This window comes from Notolabrus celidotus, chromosome 4, assembly GCF_009762535.1.
Source record: "Notolabrus celidotus isolate fNotCel1 chromosome 4, fNotCel1.pri, whole genome shotgun sequence".
Classification (NCBI taxonomy): domain Eukaryota; kingdom Metazoa; phylum Chordata; class Actinopteri; order Labriformes; family Labridae; genus Notolabrus; species Notolabrus celidotus.
In genome coordinates this window covers 2,918,643-2,936,211 of record NC_048275.1, presented here as the reverse complement: position 1 = coordinate 2,936,211, position 17,569 = coordinate 2,918,643, and the positions used below count along the sequence as shown (strand labels likewise).

The window sequence follows — 17,569 nt, the reverse complement described above, 5'->3', positions numbered from 1 at the left end:
TTTTCCATCTCCTCAGTGAGGAAAGTAGCTATTGGCTGTCCTAGAAGTCTCTAAATGATGTCATCATTGAATTTGCATAAGTTGAATTGTAGTGGACGCTGCAGGAGAGACGAGTGACGTTGAGGGAGAGACAAAAAGAGGTTAAAAAAACACCCTAAATATGTTTCTAACTACACTGAGGAGCCGACAACAAATCAAAGTCAAACATTACATTTTTCAACCAGAACATTTTCAAGATGTTTATTGTATACAGTCTACATGGACCAATAAGAGACAGTAGGCAGGATCGTCCAGCGGTGTCTTCGTACGTGCATGATTCATTTGCAGTCTGGATGCAGAGGGGTGAACGCCTCCTACTCTGAATGCAGCTTGGAGGGACTCACAGCAGCATCCACTGCTTGTTGAGTAGAGTAAGAACGACACATGCTTTCACGCCAGCCTCCAAAAGTCTCCTGAACACCAGAAAAAAAGTCTCTAGATTTGTTGCTAGTCGCTTTTTTTGAAAAAGAGTCACCAGAGGGGTCTGAAAACTCAATAAATGTAATTGGCAACACTGGTTAAATAACATGGTAGAGCTGATAGCCTAGCTTCTGTTCTGGTTTCTCAAGAAAGCGGCCAAGCAGACCGGGATCCTTGGAAGGTAATAACCTTACAGCTGACCACAAACTTACCCTTTAAAGGTGTGAAATAAATGATAAATTATGGCATTTAATTTACATGAATTGCTGATTTTTTAAAGTTATATTTTTTTGGCCTTTATTTTATAGGACAGCTGAAGAGAGACAGGAAATGTGGGGAGTAGAGAGCGGGGGAAGACATGCAGGAAATGGTCGACCGGCTGGGAATCAAACCGGCGACCCCTGCGACGAGGACTGTAGCCTCTGCATGTGGAGTGCTTAGACCGCTAGGCCACCAGCGCCCCAGAACTGCTGACTTGTACAGATGTTTTTTGAAATAGTTCTCAAACCCAACACCAATCTGGATGTCAACCTCTATGACCTGATTTAAATCTTATTTCTAATATTTAAAGATGTTATAATAAAGTACAGGTGACCCCTGTTTGTGCAGTAAGAAGTTGATTCTGGGTCAGAGTTTCCAGAGGCTGTCAGGGTGTAACTTATCAGGATTTCAATCGGACTCATCAGCTGCTAACAGATTTATCTCCCGCTGTTTGAGGAAATTCATCTGCAGGAAAAAAAACCCTCACAAGTGAAACTCCTGCAGCCGACTTGAGCCCGCGCACAAGACTTCCATTAGTTCCATGCAGCGTGTCTCTGAGGCGAGGCCTTCGGATGGGGCTGTGATATTCCTCCAGCAGGCGAGGAGGCGAGGAGGGTAAGGTTCCCCTGAATGTGACTCAAGATTCTTTGTCTTTGGCATGCATCCTCACATTCCTGAGTAATTTCTCAGCGTACTCATGCACTGACACACACACGCTCACGCACACACACACACACACACACTGAATGCTGCCTGTCCGTAGCAAAGACCTCTGACCGCTCCTTCTCCGCTGAGTGCTGCAGTCATTGTCACACAGAGAAAGCCATTCATGGTGCTTTCATTCCTGCAGTCTTGTGTGCGGCACAGCTGGCCGGGTGCAGGGCTTGTCTTTATAACACAGCAGGCCCGAGCACGTTCAGCAACCCTGAGGCGCTACGTGCAACCGCCCAGTCGCTTCACTATTCACACAGAATTCCTCCACACACGTCTATTAACCCATTTATCCCAAACACGGCTCTTTATCAACAACCCACCCTTTAGATATCTGCAGAGAACGCAGCTATAAGACGTCTGCTGCTAAAGTTTCCTGTAAGTCCTCTGTCTCCAATGAGAGCATGCTCGCAGGGTAAGATTACAGTACGGATGGTTATCTGTGCAGGCCGTCTGCAGAGCAGGCCGTGGAGATCAAAGAGAGGTGTTCGTCTGTATTTCGAAACATCAGGGTCGAGCTCAAATTGATGACATACCTCCACGACTCCCCCTCCTCTCTCTCTCTCCCCCCTCCATATTTTTTCTGGAGACAGGCTCCACGTGTCTGGAGAGCAGGCAATTACTCGTACGCCCTCCTCGTTTTTCAAACCTCACTCCTGCGTGGAAGTGCAGGTAGGAATACAGATGTAAAGATCCAGAGAGAGAGAGAGAGAGAGAGGGAAACTCGTTGGCGTCTGTGAGGTTTCACATTTTGTGTTTCTATTTCCAGGACTGGACTCCGGCGTGTTTTCGAAGCATCATATTAGTGGTTTATTGTCAAGGATCCCAAAGGGCTCATTAAGCATCACCAAGATATGATTGTTGGTATTTTGCCTCTTTTTTTGGGTTCCAGAAGGAAGTGATGCTCAACGTGCTCGCGCTGTTTTAGACAGCAGTTTGACAGCACGGGGTTCTGGGATTTCTCTCCTCACACGAGGGCGAACTGTGGGAGAAAGAAAACAAGAGTAAGAATAAAAAAAGAAGAAAGGAAAGCAGTGGAAACTTGGACGGGTTCTTGTTGTAGTAACTGAAGAGAAAGCTCAGCTGTTCTTCTGTTTTTTTTTTCTCTCTCTTGGAAGAATTTAGCTGCGGTGGTTTGTGGTGCTTTCTGGAGCTCACTCTGAGGCGGAGAGGAGGAGAGCGCCAGAAAGTGGCAGAGTATGGATAGTTTACCTGTTGCCTTGCAGGACAGCCCTGCAAGGCAAGACAGCCCAACCCAAGAGAAAAATGTGACAATGGATCATTTTATCCTCCAAATCAGAACAAAGAAAATGAGCCACATGTGTGAAAGCATCCTAAGAATGGCTCTGAAGTGTCCTCACAGCCTTACAGTAACAAGTGTCCCTCTGACAGTTCATCCCTAAGGTCAAATTTCCCTTAAGGGCCTGTCTCCACTAGCGGCAATTTTTGTGGTAGTACCAGGAACACCATAAAGGAAACTTAAGAACAGTACGAAAGCATCGTGTCCCGGCATTATGAGCAGCTCTAGACCTAAACATTGTATGAATGAACAACACAAGGGTTAGTTTCTCTTCTGCCATTGTTGAGAAAGCTGACATCAGGAGTCCCTCCCCTTCTTGATTTTGATTGGTTTAGTGAGGGAGGACCAGTCAATGTGTTAACTTCCACTGGATCCGCTCTGTTGCATTCTGTCTCTGATCCAGCAGGTCGGAGTCCTCCGGATCAGATACACAAGACTTCTTTTTGTTCCCGGATGCCGGAGCACGACGCATCAATCTCAACAGAGCAGATGGAGCGGGACAGGAAGTCAGGTTTCACCAAAACAAAATGAAAACATCCGGTTAATTTTCAGAATAAAACACTCTGTGTTATCACCAGATCGTATTTCACTTAACTACAACAACAAACCAAAGTCATGATGAGCGGAGCCAGGCCTGGAGTCAACAGGTCAGAGGTTTTCAGAGGACCAGAAAGACAACATGGATGAGGAGAGGAGGAGGAGGAGAAGACCTCGGTCACATGACTCCAGCTGTCCAGTGGTCCTGCTTTGGACCGAAGCTGATGCTTTGGTTTTGTGCAGAAAAAGGATGCCACATGCACAAAAACATGAATGCTGTTAGTGGACACAGGCCCTTACTGTTTCATCTACTCTGCATTATAAACAGATAAAAACACCAGGAATACATTGAAGCTAAAGCACTGAGCCTTTTTTTTAAATACTAAGGACTTAAAGTTCAGATATGAGTAAGAAGTAAGCTGTAAAGGTATAAACTGAAGTACAGCTGTGTTTAAAGTCAGCTGTAGTAAAGTTAGAGAGTATTTGGTTACGTTCCACCTCTCCTGAATGCATCGTGTCGACGGGGAATCTCTTTGTTTTGTGGTGCAGATGTGGCAGAGTCATTTTTAGCTTCTCTCTTTCACTCTCTCCCTCTCGCTCTGACGCTTTATGGGTGGTGTTGCTCAATGCAGGAAGTGTCTGGACCGCAAAACCGCAGCACACTAACGGCACGGCAAACCTAATTAAAAGGCTCCTCTTCTTCTGCACTCTCCTAATCTTGGAAAGCTGACCCGAGCCACGAGGTTTCTTATCTCTTCGTCGCTCTAACCCTCATTCTTGAACTTCACCCGAGTGTCAGAGCGGCAGCATGGGGGGGTGGAGCTGTGGGTTATCAGCCTGCCATAGACCTGTATCTCTGGCACAGTGAGGAGGAGGAGGAGGAGGAGGAGTGGATGGAGGGGGGTAGCACTGAATAAACAGGTCAAGTAGCTGTGGAGCATCTGAGACGGCAGGGTGACTTATTAACCCCTGCTGCAAGCACATCGCTCAGATACTGCAGAGATCTGTCGCCACGCCACGAGAGGCCCAACAATGGAAGAGCACGAACGCTCCACCTCACGTGGTCGTTTTCTGTCCCTGTGCAGTTTATGTTTTCAGACGGATGATGACATTTCACATACAAATATCTGTACTTTCTCCTCTTTATAGTTTCTAAACAGCTGTTACCTTACCTACAAAACCTTACCTTTTAACCTACAAAGCCCTTAAAAATCAGACACCCTCGTATCTTAAAGAGCTCATAGTGCCCTATCACCCCTCTAGAACTCTACGCTCCCAACATGCAGGCTTGCTAGTTGTACCTAAAATCTCTAAAAGTAGTGTGGGAGGTAGAACCTTCAGTTATCAGGCCCCTCTCCTTTGGAATCATCTACCAGTCAGGGTCCGGGAGGCAGACACCCTCTCCACTTTTAAGAGTAGACTTAAAACTTTCCTTTTTGATAAAGCTTATAGTTAGAGCTGGATCAGGCTTGGACCAGCTTTTGTAATGCTGCTATAGGCCTAGACTGCCGGGGGAACTGGCACACTGACACACTGGGATCCTAGCTCACCCTCTTCCCCCCAACCCCCTTCATCACTTATTTTAACTCTGCCTGTCCCATTAAAGTTACTAACCATAGACCTTTCTGGAGTCCCTGAGCTCCCTTGTCTCGTAGGTTCCTCTGAGCTGCCGTAGACGTCCTCCTGCTGTGGACGATCTGGACTCCAGCTGATACGGACGTGCTGGACTCCAGCGGCAACAGCTTCTACGACTCGTCTCATCACTATCACCTCTCTCTCTTACTCCCCTCTATCTGTCTTTCCAGACCCAACTCAGTCGAGGCATGATGGCTGTCTAACATGAGTCTGGTCCTGCTGGAGGTTTCTGCCTGTTAAAAGGAAGTTTGTCCTCTCCACTGTAACTTGCTAAATACTGTGAGGTGCAATGCTCATGATGGATTAAGGTGGGGTCAGACTGAGTCTGATCCTGTCTTGGTGTTGGGTCTCTGTTCATAATTTGACATAGAGTGGTCTAGACCTCCTATGTTTGTAAAAGCGTCTTGAGATAACGTTTGTTGTGATTTGGCGCTATACAAATAAAGATTGATTGATTGATTGAAAACATTGAAGAGGAGTTATTGGTGATATTTTCATGCATCATTACACGCCTCAACATCAGGGCCAGTTTCTGCCTCAGTTGGCAAAAACTGGTACAAGGGTTCTGCAGAATCCATCAGTGCATATTGTGTTTGATGGACCTAACATGATGAAAATAAACAAGGAGGATGGACTTGAATGTGGAGAAGCAACATACCTGGAGTTATGTGACGTCTGCAACAGGTGCCAAATCCTAAAGTCCACCCCCAAAGCTTAAAAAATGAACCATTGTGGACGTAAATGACGTCAGGAGGCGTCATGAATTGCCTTGAAACAAGGTGCAGGATTTATTTAGAACAAAATTTCAGATCTCTTTTATGAAGTTACCGACGCTTGAGTGCAAAAAACTGCAGTTCCCAGAGTGACCACTAGAGGCTGGCTCCAAAAGCCAAAGAATTCACATTAACACTCATGTTAAAATGCTCATTTTAACAGCAGAATTAAACATGTTCACAGCCTGGAACAAAAACTAGTTTATAACCCAACTGTTAAAATGCTGTACATATATTAGAGTTATTGAGGCCGCGGCTGGTGTAGCTATTTGCCAGGAGGCTTAAGTCCCGCCCATAGACTGTAAAATAAATGGACGTAGTATCTGTGATGTCACCCATCTGTTTCTGAAGCCGATCATCGACTGGTGCCATATTGGAAATGCTGAACTAAACCCAACTTCAGTCAAGCTAGTGTGAGGTAAAGAGGCGGGCCTTTAGCCTCCTCGCTAACAGCTACAGTGTTCCCGCCTGTCAATCAAGTCAGCCACGCCCTTATTTGGGCAAAACACTTAAGTTGTGTGGCGATAAGGGAATGGGCTCGTTTTTTGTACCAGGCTGTAAACATGTTTATTTCTGCTGTAAAGATCGTCTTCTTTGAATGGGTGTGTATGTGGTTTCCGGTACTTCCAGAGCCAGCCTCAAGTGGAGACTGGAGGAAGTGCAGTTTTTAACACTTCTGCATTGACTTTCGGGGCGGATGTTGCTGCTTGGATGCGACCAAGACTCAAAATATGAAGCCCATGCAGAAGTGGGATAAACTGCAGTTCATCAAGCGTCCACTAGAGGCTGGCTGCAGAAACACAGGAAACCACATACACACCCATTCAAAGAAGACGATCTTTACAGCAGAAATAAACATGTTTACAGCCTGGTTCAAAAAACGGCTTGGGTCTACTTTGTTTTGAGTTTTTTCCCAAATATGGACATGACTGAATTGACTGACAGGCGGGAACACATAGCTGTTAGCTAGGAGGCTCAAACCCCGCCTCTTCATGTCACACTCTTTTGGTTGATTCCTGCATTTCCAATATGGCTGCCACCGTCGACTTGCTTCAAAACAGCGCTCAGGAACAGACGGGTGACGTCACGGATACTATGTCTATGTTTTATACACACTAAGGGTTTACTTAAGTACGCTAACAAAAGTCAACAAGACATTAATGTTGATTCTTTGTGAGTTTATATCTAAAAAAACAAACAAAAAAAGTTTATAAACGTAAAATAAATATCAACAAAAGGGATCAAAACACACGTAGTAACTTACCAACAAACACATATCATGCTAGTTTAATTTACCGCCATTTTTCTCCAAATCTTTTTGAACACTGATGCAACACAAACAGAACAATGAGGTGCACACACACACACACACACACACACACACACACACACACACACACACACACACACACACACATGGCGTAAGAGGCCAGGGTTTAGAAATAGCTCCTGTCCTGGTTGAATGCTTCACTGTTTATTGTGTTGCAGTAAACACAACACTAGAAAACTCCGGTGTGTATGACAGTCAGAGAGACGTCTGGCTCCTGAGATCCCTCAGGGTTAATTCTGTCCCTCTCTGACAGAGGCAGACCAACACCCGGTCTGGTTTTAACCCTGTGTGTGTGTGTCGATGTGAGCATGGCATGAAGGGGCTGAGTCCATGTCGAGGGGGTTGGTGGCCCTTAGGTGGTGAAGGAGGGAGAGAGGGGGGGTCGGCATGAGCACGGAAGCTGCATGGCGGTGATTCACTGTGACAGCAGCGCCCGGCATGTGAGGACAGCAGGCCGGGCGGGCGAGGCCGCCCCCTTTGATCTTTATTTGCTGCACCGTCTGTTTTGCATTTAAGAGCCTTGCTGAGCGCGAGGCATTGGATACACCTTGAATGGCTCAGGACCCCGTCCACTTTTTAAAGACCCGGGGTCCTTTTTCAAAAGCCGAGGGGATCCAGGACAGAGAGGGATGATGTTTGAAGGGGAAGGGTCCGCGCTGAATAGAGCTGAGGGTCTCCCGGCAACACAGATTAGCTCTGATGAAAAGAGAGTGTGTGATAATAACACATGATCAAGCTAATGGAGAGAGCTGAGAGTGTGGGTGAGGGGCAAGGTAGCATACTTCTCCTTTTAAAGAGACTCTCAGCCGGGGTCAGGGGGCTGTGACACCAAAACAAACACACACACACACACACACACACACGCCCCTCCTCCTCCAGCGACCTTCTGCAGACCTCCTGCCCTGTCAAATAGATTTCACCCGTTCTGATGTCAGAGACTGAGACATCTCACACCTGACAGCCTGGACTTCATAAATTTGTGTGTGCATGATGCTCTGACAGGGAGGCATCTTCCTCTTCAAACGTTGCATATATTTATCTGCTTGAACATCTCTATTGCACATTCCTGAATCACACAACACTGGCGAGGATCCAGAGGCGGCAGCTGGACAAACTCCTGACCCTGAGGCCGATAAAAGCGGAATAAATACTCGTGCTCATCTCTGACTACTTTGTCTTATTTCAACTGCTATATTTATATTTTTAAACAGTAATTTAAATTCTGACTAATAAACGAGTCTAAAGGTAAGAAAACACACAAAAAAGTCAAAACATGGCTCAATGTTCAGAGCAGTGGTTAAATGTTTGTCAAGTGTAAGCTCCCCATGTACAGAGGCTTTAGTCCTCAAGCTTGGGGCCAGGTTTCAACCTTTTTCCTGACATCACTCCCCCACTCTCTCTCTCTCAGTTTCCTGCTCTATGCTTTGTTCTATCCTCTTTAAATAAAAGCCCAAAATCCCCCAAATATAACATTAATATAAAATCAGGCACAATTTATATAACATGGTTTAACACAGGATCAGGATGGTGGTGATTATTGTAATTAATTCTTATGTATTTATTAATTCAATTAATTGTATTTAATTATTTGTCCATTGTTTTATTCTTATATTATTTTATTTTATTATATTTTATGTAATTGATCCTATTTTCTATCTTTTCTCTATTATTATTATTATTATTATTATTATTATTAGTATTGCTATAATTATTTTATTGTTTTATTATTATTATTATCATCATCAATATTATTTTATTATATTATCATTTTTATTGTTTTAATATTATTACTACTTTTATTATTACTATTTTCATTATTTATTATCATTATTAATACCATCATTATTTTTTTAAGATTATTTGTATTATCATTATTATTAATTTAACCCCCTTTTTTTCCCCTCTTCCCTAACCAACATATCACACATCAACTCTCTTAGTTGTTTGAAAATTGAGCTGGTCACCATTGTAGATGTCTTTCTATGTTATTGTTATTGTTTTATATCCTTGTTTTTCTTTTATCTTGCAAATAAAAAAAATAAATGAAAAAAATAACAGGATCACAGAGTTTCTGGGTAATCATATCAAATTTGATGACGTAGATCTTTCAGAATGTAGATCTGTTCGTGATCCTCCTCCTCTCTCTGAGCTGGCATCCACTCTCACCTCCTCACCTCTCTGATTGGATCCACACAGAAAGCATCTTCTTCATCATTGTCTTCTTCACTTACACTGACGACACTCACACTACTGATAAAGACTCAACAGACATTCATCGGAAAGTGAATTTATTTTCCTACTTTTCTCAAAATGTAGAAATACATCATGTTTTTTGTCCAGCAGACATCTAAAATATAACCGTATTTATTAAATAAAGTCAACATGTTTTATTATGCAGCCTGACATGCAGATAAAGGTGTCATCTGCATAAGGATTTAACATCATGCTACAACATGATTATTAGGTTAAAGGTTTGAACTGATCAGGACTTAGTATAGACCCTTGAGGTACACCTTTTTATTGGTTTGAAAGTGTTTTATTATCTTTCTTGCTTTAGTCTTTTTTGTAGTTTTCTGTCTGGATTGGATTAGATTTATTATCGACTTGGACACCTTGCATTCATTTGTATAGCTTTTCAAACCACTACTGTTTACCTTATTCTTCATAAATATACTTTTGAGGTTTCTTCTAAGAGAAAGGGAGGAAAAAGTTTTCTTTACGTCTAAAGTAAAAACTTTGAAAGACTCTAGAGAGAACGGGAGATTTGGTTGTGCAATCCACACCTTCTGAATCTTAAAAAGCAGAAAATAACTGAAAACAGAGTCTCAGGGGAGCGGAGTGATTTGTGTGTGTGTGTGTGTGTGTGTGTGTGTGTGGGAGGAAGAAGTAGAAGAAGGGAAGCACAGCAACACATTTTTAAGTCATCGACAAACAGACTTCAATATTTCCTCTCCGTGCTCAGCAGCGTTTCTGCAGAATCCTTTTTCCACAGCATGTAATTTATTCCCAGACTATACATTTATAGCCGTGCACAGTCACGTGACGATCTTCAGACTGTCTGTTAGTTTATAGAAACGTACGCCTCTCCTGGTGTGAAGGAAAAGTCAGACGCAGGAATGTAGCAACATAGATTTTATTCACTTTTTGAGCACTACAGAGAGCTGTGCACATTTTACCATTCCCATAGCTTATCACGTTTTATATTAGTTGCAGCTTCAAGTACAGAATAAACTAGCTCTGATATGGTTCGTCGAGACAGTCGGAACTTATTCTCTTCAGTTTAGCTCTCAGCACCATTTCATGGGCTCACTGCATAAGTAAGGTTCTCCTCCAGCTATAAAATACATGTCTCTGTCAGTGTGGCTGTACAAATATAAACTGTGTGTGATTCAATGGAGACTAACAGTCATGTTGGGCGGTGGGATCAAATGCTGCTACCTGAGCACTATGATGTATCAGCATCAGTGTGGAAGTGCATAGCTCAGAACAGAGGGGGTGGGGGGGGTGTTTACAGCGAGAGCTCGCACATGCAGGGTCTATGTCTTCACATTTAAAACAATCAAAGCAAAGCGTTCTGTAGCTGGAGTAATAATAGAGTTCATTATGATGATCTAAATGCATGTTATGCTACATAAGACGGGATGCTGCAGGATTAATAACATCATGTGTACAGGGAAGGGAAGTGAGTGTGTAGCTCAGCTCTCACGGCTCTAAATGCTTCGATCGTGACGGGTTTCTGGAGTAGCAGGCATTCCTCAAGGTGCAATGTGACATCTTTTTAAAGGGACAGTTCAGAGTTTTTGAAGCGAGGTTGTTGCAGGTGAGAGTTTTACTTGCAGTGGACGGCAGTCAGCACACATCTGTTAGGAGAAGGAAGCTTAAATCTGATTAAAGCTGCAGGGAGGAACTTTCTTTTTGCAGCCAATGGAACGGTGAGTGTACTAACACGGACTCGAGCATCCTCAGTTTGATCAGGTTTTTTAAGTTTCTTGTTTTTTGTGCGTGCAAACATCTCAATTTCAGAAACCAGGATGAGCCCTTCTCCTGTTTTGAGGAATTAGATTTTGCAACCTGTACGACGAAAGAATATACGACACTGTGGCATGCAAGCTGCAAAACAAACATGTCAGGGGGCGCTGGTGGCCTAGCACTCTAAGCGTGCGCCCCAGAGGCTTCAGTCCACATTGCAGCAGTTGCAAGTTCAACTCCTGGCCTCTACCATTCACTGCATGTCTTCTTTTCGCTCTCAACTCCCAACACTTCCTGTCTCTCTCCAGCTTTATCAAAAAAAGGCAAAAATGCCCCAAAAATACGACTTACAACAAAAAACATGGCTGCAGCAACGAGAGCGTCTCACTTCAGCAGAACTAAGAATGATTTTAGTCGTTTGGTGATGAAAGGATTACATATAACTGGAGGTTTAGATGAGGGAAAGCATCAAAATGCAGACCAGGCTACAGGACGCTGGTCTCCAAACACGTCAGGTCACGTTGGAAGTATTGAAGCAAAATGACTCCAAAAACCTAAGACCAAAGAAGAGGCTCTGATCCTGCAACTTTCTAATTGTACGAAGTCTTAGACGAGATGTTTGGTGCCATCTCCCGCTCGTTGATGTTGGCTTCTCTTGTGCAAAGGATGCTGGGGCTTTAGCTAACCTTAGCATGCATGAAATCAACAGATACAAAACATTGACTGAGTTACAATATAGTCCTATAAATAGGTCTTGATTCTGTGTTGTAGAAGTTAAACATCACAGATGTCTGCGTAGATAAGAAGCAGTATTTAGAAGTCAGGGTATAAGTATGTATCGTGTGCACAGGGATATGAGTCACCAGGTTTCAGGACACTCATTGTGATCATGCATCAGAAATGATTGATATTGTCACTGTAGGAAACTCAATCTGAGACTGTAAGATATTCTAAATGACGCCTAATCTTGATGTAGAGTTTTTTTGGGACTGCTTTGCTTCAAACTTCATCCACAGAGATACATTCATTCATTCATTAATTCATTTCAGTCTCTTCAAACAGGGCGCTGCTGGACGCCACCTCCTCCTACAACCCCGCTTCATAAACACAAAGTATCCCTCACAAATTAAAAGTTTAATAAGAATGAAAAAGGTCCTTACACTTCCCTTAAACACTTGAAAATAGTCACATCTGTTCAGAAACAAAGAAACACGACCATCATCCACCCTGTTTTCCTAAATCATAGCTTATATACAAAAAGGAAGGAAGTAACTGTGAGCTGGAGAAGAGTAACAAAGAGAAGATGGTGCATCAAGGCAATGGTGCATCAAGTCTAATCCAGGTGACACTGGAGGAGATCACGGGGGTAAACTGGCATAGAGTGCATGCTGGAGGCAGACTGCGGCGAAGGGAAGTCCTGTAAGTGCACTAAGTAGAAGATAACACCCCTACCTCCTTCCTGGACACCTGTTAAAACAGCTAAAGCTTATTACATCTGGCATCAGAAAGGTACTGTGGAGGCGAGGGCTGTGTGTGTGTGTGTGTGTGTGTGTGTGTGTGTGTGTGTGTGTTTGAGGGAGGTTGGAAGAAAGGTGTTTGTACTGGGATATTGCAGGAGAAGCCCAGGAGGAGGAAGAAACGCCGCTCAGCTCACTCAGCGACGCTCATCAGGCGACACACGCCTCCCTCGATGGCCAGACACTGTCCTGGGACCGCCCCGGGGGGTAATCTGGATATGTGTGTCTGCAGAGAACGAGGAAACACAGAGAGAGAGAGAGATATCATGAGAAGTTGATCCGGGGAAAGAAATACGAGGAAAGCAAGCTGCATGAGTTTTTGGATTCCTGTGAATTTAAATAAATCAAGAACACATTAACAGATGAGGGTTTGGACTCCACTGAGATGCAGATATCACGCTGGTTCGGAGCTGGTTCAACATCCAAACCAACTCGGCACCAGTTTGTTTTTCCACCCACTGGAGCCCGTGGAAGAGCCACGTCATGATGTCTCTTCTACGTGACCACCAAAACTTCTGTGCTACTCTGTACTACTGGATGGCAACTTCACCCCTCGCCCCTGACGTAAACGGTTCATGGTTCTAGACCAGCAAAGAGTCGGTGCCACTCTGGAACCTGTTTTCCTGGCCGGGAGCCGGTTCACTCGCAGTCGAAACACGAAAAACTGGATTGAGCACCGGCTCCCAACCGGCCCTGAAACTGCCTCAGTGGAAAAGGGGTATGTGTGTAATTCAAACGTAAAACAACTTCAATATACGATCATTTATTTAGTGTTAAGGGATTCTTACAGGAACACTCCTGTTGCATCATGAGCATGTACCCTCGAAGTCCAAAAATGCAGAGCGAGTGTTTGCAGAGAGAGACGGAGAGAGTGTCTGAAGGGAACAGACTGCTAGTGTTTTGTGTTTGAGCAGAGACGGAGACGAAGAGGAGGAGGAGGAAGAGGAGGAGGAGGGATGGGGCAAACACAGCTGTGAAGACGGGAGTGATACTTCAACTGAGGGATCAAAGGTGGCCGACTCCCTGTGCCAATAATGGCTGTCATCCTCCTTCCTCCCTCTCTCTCTCTCTCTCTCTCTCTCTCTCTCTGAGGGTGACTCTGGCTTTAGCCTCAGGGGGAGACTCCCTCTTCTTTATTGACCAGGCCTCTGAATTGGCCTGACATCACTCCTCCCGTCACAGGAGCCTTCATCTCTACTGGACCTCTTTTTGTGTAGGCTTGGGCTTTGGCCCCCTGGCACCCCAAGGGCAACTGTCACCACAATGGGACAACAGCCAGACGTGGCAACACACACATGGCAACACTCTCAGGGGCTATTATGCCTCCAGGACCCCCTCTATGGGTTCTTCTTCTCCCCTTCATCTTCTAAAGGTTAGGGCTGTTTAATCTGTGTGAAGGTCCAGAGCTGAGTGACCATAATGGGGACACTTTAAATGTCTTCCTTTTGATGGTAGCATGTTGGAAAGAGAGAGGCGTCAGGATGTTCTTTGGATGCACAGCTGGAAAAACATCAGTGGACTCCATTAGCAGCGAGCCGTATGACTTCATGTATTATTAAAGGAAGTCCGTCTGACACTGTGCCCTCACCCTCACCCCGCGCTGCAACCTCTCCCTCACACGTGAAGCTTTTCATTTCTGTTTCCGTCCGACAGACGAGGCGGCGTGAGCGAGGGAGCAGGAAGAGTTAAAAGGCCCGCTAAAGTAAACAAGGCTAATTACAGCACCACAGCGTTAAGAGCATTGCGTGCCTTTTACTACTTCATAATAAGTCACAGTGGTGAGGATGAGGAGCGCCCCGGGCCCAGAAGTCAAACAACAACAACACATGTCCTGACACTTCTGTGACATCCAGTCTGGTTAGCATCACACGAAGGATGCTGCAGACTTACGTGTAAACGCCACTTTACTCGTTTGCACTCAGTTTTTGGGATGCTGTCGTGCCAGTCTTCTCCAGGACTCTTCTTTTCATGTTAAGAGTTATTTTTAGGATTCACAAGAAGAGAAATGTTGAAATATTTTGGTGATGAAGCTTCAGGACTTCAGGGTTCTTTTCAGCTACTCCAATGGAGAATAGTGACCCAAGTTATCATTACCACTTTGAATCCTAAATATGTCAACACTTCAACTTTCTGCTTACTATAGTGGCCCCTGATTACAAGAGCTTTAACTATAGTGTCTCAAATATTTGGTTTATGATAAGGCTACTTATGCAGGGGCTTTGCATGATGCATAGTGTTTGTCATGGACCTGTTTTTGGTTTTGATACGCCTCCTTGAGCCTACAGCAAACACATTCAGTTGCTCAGTAAGAGTAAAAAGTAATGTTATGTCATCGGTTTAGCAAGCCAAGTATAAGATTTAACTCCCGAACGTCCATCATCCAGTCTCTCCACAATCAAACTTCATGTATTACATCGAAGCACACAAGACGTGGTTATTGTGTGGTTATTATTGTGTCTAAATGTTGTACTGTTAGATTTCTTCACTCACTCTCATTTGCATATTTCTGGGCAATCAAATGTCTCTTCAAAATCACCCAATGCACAGCGATTGATCGCAGAATTTCCATAGTTAATTGCGATGAATCACATTTTTAATTGCATTTTTGAAATCCAATTATTTTGCATTTCAAAAAAGTGTTTAAGTCCATATTCACAACAGAGCGCAACTCTTACCAGTGTCTTGATTTGGGGATGAATTAATGTAATGAAGGTGCAGATTTGGCCGGGGTTCCATTCCAGCCTGTGGCCTCTTTCCCGCATGTCATTCCCCCAATATTTCCCAATTTCCTACCCTATCCACTGTCCTCTCCTCTATAAATAAAAGGTGTAAAAGCCCCAAAAATATAACTTTAAAAATGAATGCATTGAAATGTTCTTTATTATGTTTGCTTTTAGATGTCTTATTAAATAATTGCTGCACCAGTGTGCTCTGAAACAGTGACTTAGAGGTAGAAGACAGCTTCAAAGTGTGGATTCTGCTACATTTTTTTAAAGCAAGGGAAATTCAAGATGGTGTGGAGGGAATCAAAAGTAATTTTGATTACTCTGTGACGTCCAGTGATCCCTGGATAATGCACTTTTCAGGAGTTCCAGTTTGGTTGCTGTCTTAAGGCTGATTTATACTTCTGCGTCGCCCCTACGCAGCAGGGGCTGATGCGGACATGAGCCCCACATACTTCTGTGTCGATGTGTCTGTGTCGCGCAGTAATTCTCCTCCGAAACGCCTGAGGGCAGTGTGCTCTCTCTGATAGCCGGTCTCCTACTTCCGGCCCGCTACGATCTCTGTACTTTCCACATCGATTCAGAGCGTGTTATGCTAATCTACAGCTGATACATGTTGCTGTTTATCATACAGACATGATTACATGAAGAATAGAGAGGAGGACATGAAATACACGGACGATGTGTGGCCGATGTCCGGGATCCCGGAAGTGCTGTGAATGCGGGAAAGACAAAGCCGCCGAGCGGACCAATCACAGGGCTTGCGGTCCGCGTCGGCTCTACGCAGAGTTACATTTTGGAGGAGGTGCACGTCAGCTACGTGCGTAGGCCTCTGCGTAGGTACGGGAGCTACGCAGACCTACGGCGTAGGCTACGCCGTCAGTTCGACGCAGAAGTATAAATCAGCCTTTATTCTCTCCAAAACAGAACAGATAATAGCTTTTGACCCAGTGACACCAGGATGGCTTAACTACGGTGTGCCGAAAGAGAGAAAATATTAAAACATTTTTAAATAATTGATTTATTTTGGACCTAGATATGTTTTTTGACATATTTTATCTTATGCAATTTAAGTGCATTGACAGTAGACCGATGGATAGCTTTCTACTTATTTATTTTACTTCCTTGTTCATCTTTTTTTGCATCAAAAAATCATCAATAAACCTGATTCTGATCATATCTGCTGTTCCCTCTGAGGACGTTAAACAGACATGTCTTATATTGTGATTTATAGATGAATACTTATATCAAATAAGAGGAGGGACATTCAGGTACTGTGGTTTTACGCCTTTTCAATCCTATCCGTTGAATTAAAATCCAAGGTTGACTTGTCCTTTTACATATTCTTTATCACCGTCTATTTTCTTGGCACAATTATCTCCATCTTCTCTTTTTCACATCCTGCCAAGAACTTGTGTACAGTATTCTCTAAAACAAAAATCTCCTGCAGCTTCAAATGTTTGATTCACCGCCAATTTTTTTAGAAGACATTTTTAAGGCAAGGCAAGGCAAGGCAGCTTTATTTGTATAGCGCATTTCATACACGAGGGCAACTCAATGTGCTTTACATTAAAACATTAAAAGCATTGGAGACATTCAGACAGGCATAAAAGAACACATAAAACAGAAAAGAAAAGGAAAATTAGAAATATATTAAAAATTACATTAAAATTTTAATTTAAAGTGGGTTAAAATAATCTAAGATAGGAAGGCAGTGGCAAATAAAAAAGTCTTAGTCTTTGATTTAAAAGAGGTGAGAGTTGGAGCAGACCTACAGCTTTCAGGGAGTGTGTTCCAGATATGTGGAGCATAATGACTAAACGCTGCTTCACCATGTTTCCTTCTGACTCTAGGAACTGAAAGCAGACCAGTACCTGATGACCTCAGAGGTCCAGGTGGTTCATAAAGTAGTAGCAGATCAGCAATGTATTTTGGGCCTAAACCATTCAGTGCTTTATAAACCATCAGCAGGATTTTAAAGTCTATTCTCTGACAGACAGGAAGCCAGTGTAGAGATCTAAGAACTGGAGTGATGTGGTCTACTTTTTTGGTCCTTGTTAGGACTCGAGCAGCAGCATTCTGTATGAGCTGCAGTCGTCTGATGGACTTTTTAGGGAGTCCTGTAAAGACCCCGTTACAGTAGTCTAGTCTGCTAAAGATAAATGCATGGACGAGTTTTTCTGCATCCTGCTGAGACATGAGTCCTTTAATCCTTGATTTATTCTTAAGGTGATAATAGGCTGACTTTAAGATCTCTCTGATTGTCATAAAGAGGCACCACTAGTGAAAAATCCTCCTTTAAAAGTCAGAAGTCCTGCTGATTTATCTGAACGCCTGGTACAGTAAACTCGCTG

At 43.7% G+C, this 17,569-nt stretch overlaps 1 protein-coding gene across 2 annotated transcripts in view; it reads right to left on the bottom strand.

Annotated features, from left to right (window-relative positions):
• Positions 1-10,123: 10,123 nt before the first annotated feature.
• Positions 10,124-17,569, bottom strand: part of tasp1 (taspase, threonine aspartase, 1) — a 45,919-nt gene continuing 38,473 nt past the window's right edge. For both annotated transcript variants that reach the window (XM_034682044.1, XM_034682046.1), the window contains one exon: positions 10,124-12,718. In XM_034682044.1, the coding sequence (XP_034537935.1) occupies positions 12,626-12,718 (93 nt within the window). In that variant the 3' untranslated portion in view covers positions 10,124-12,625. The remainder of the gene's footprint in view (positions 12,719-17,569) is intronic.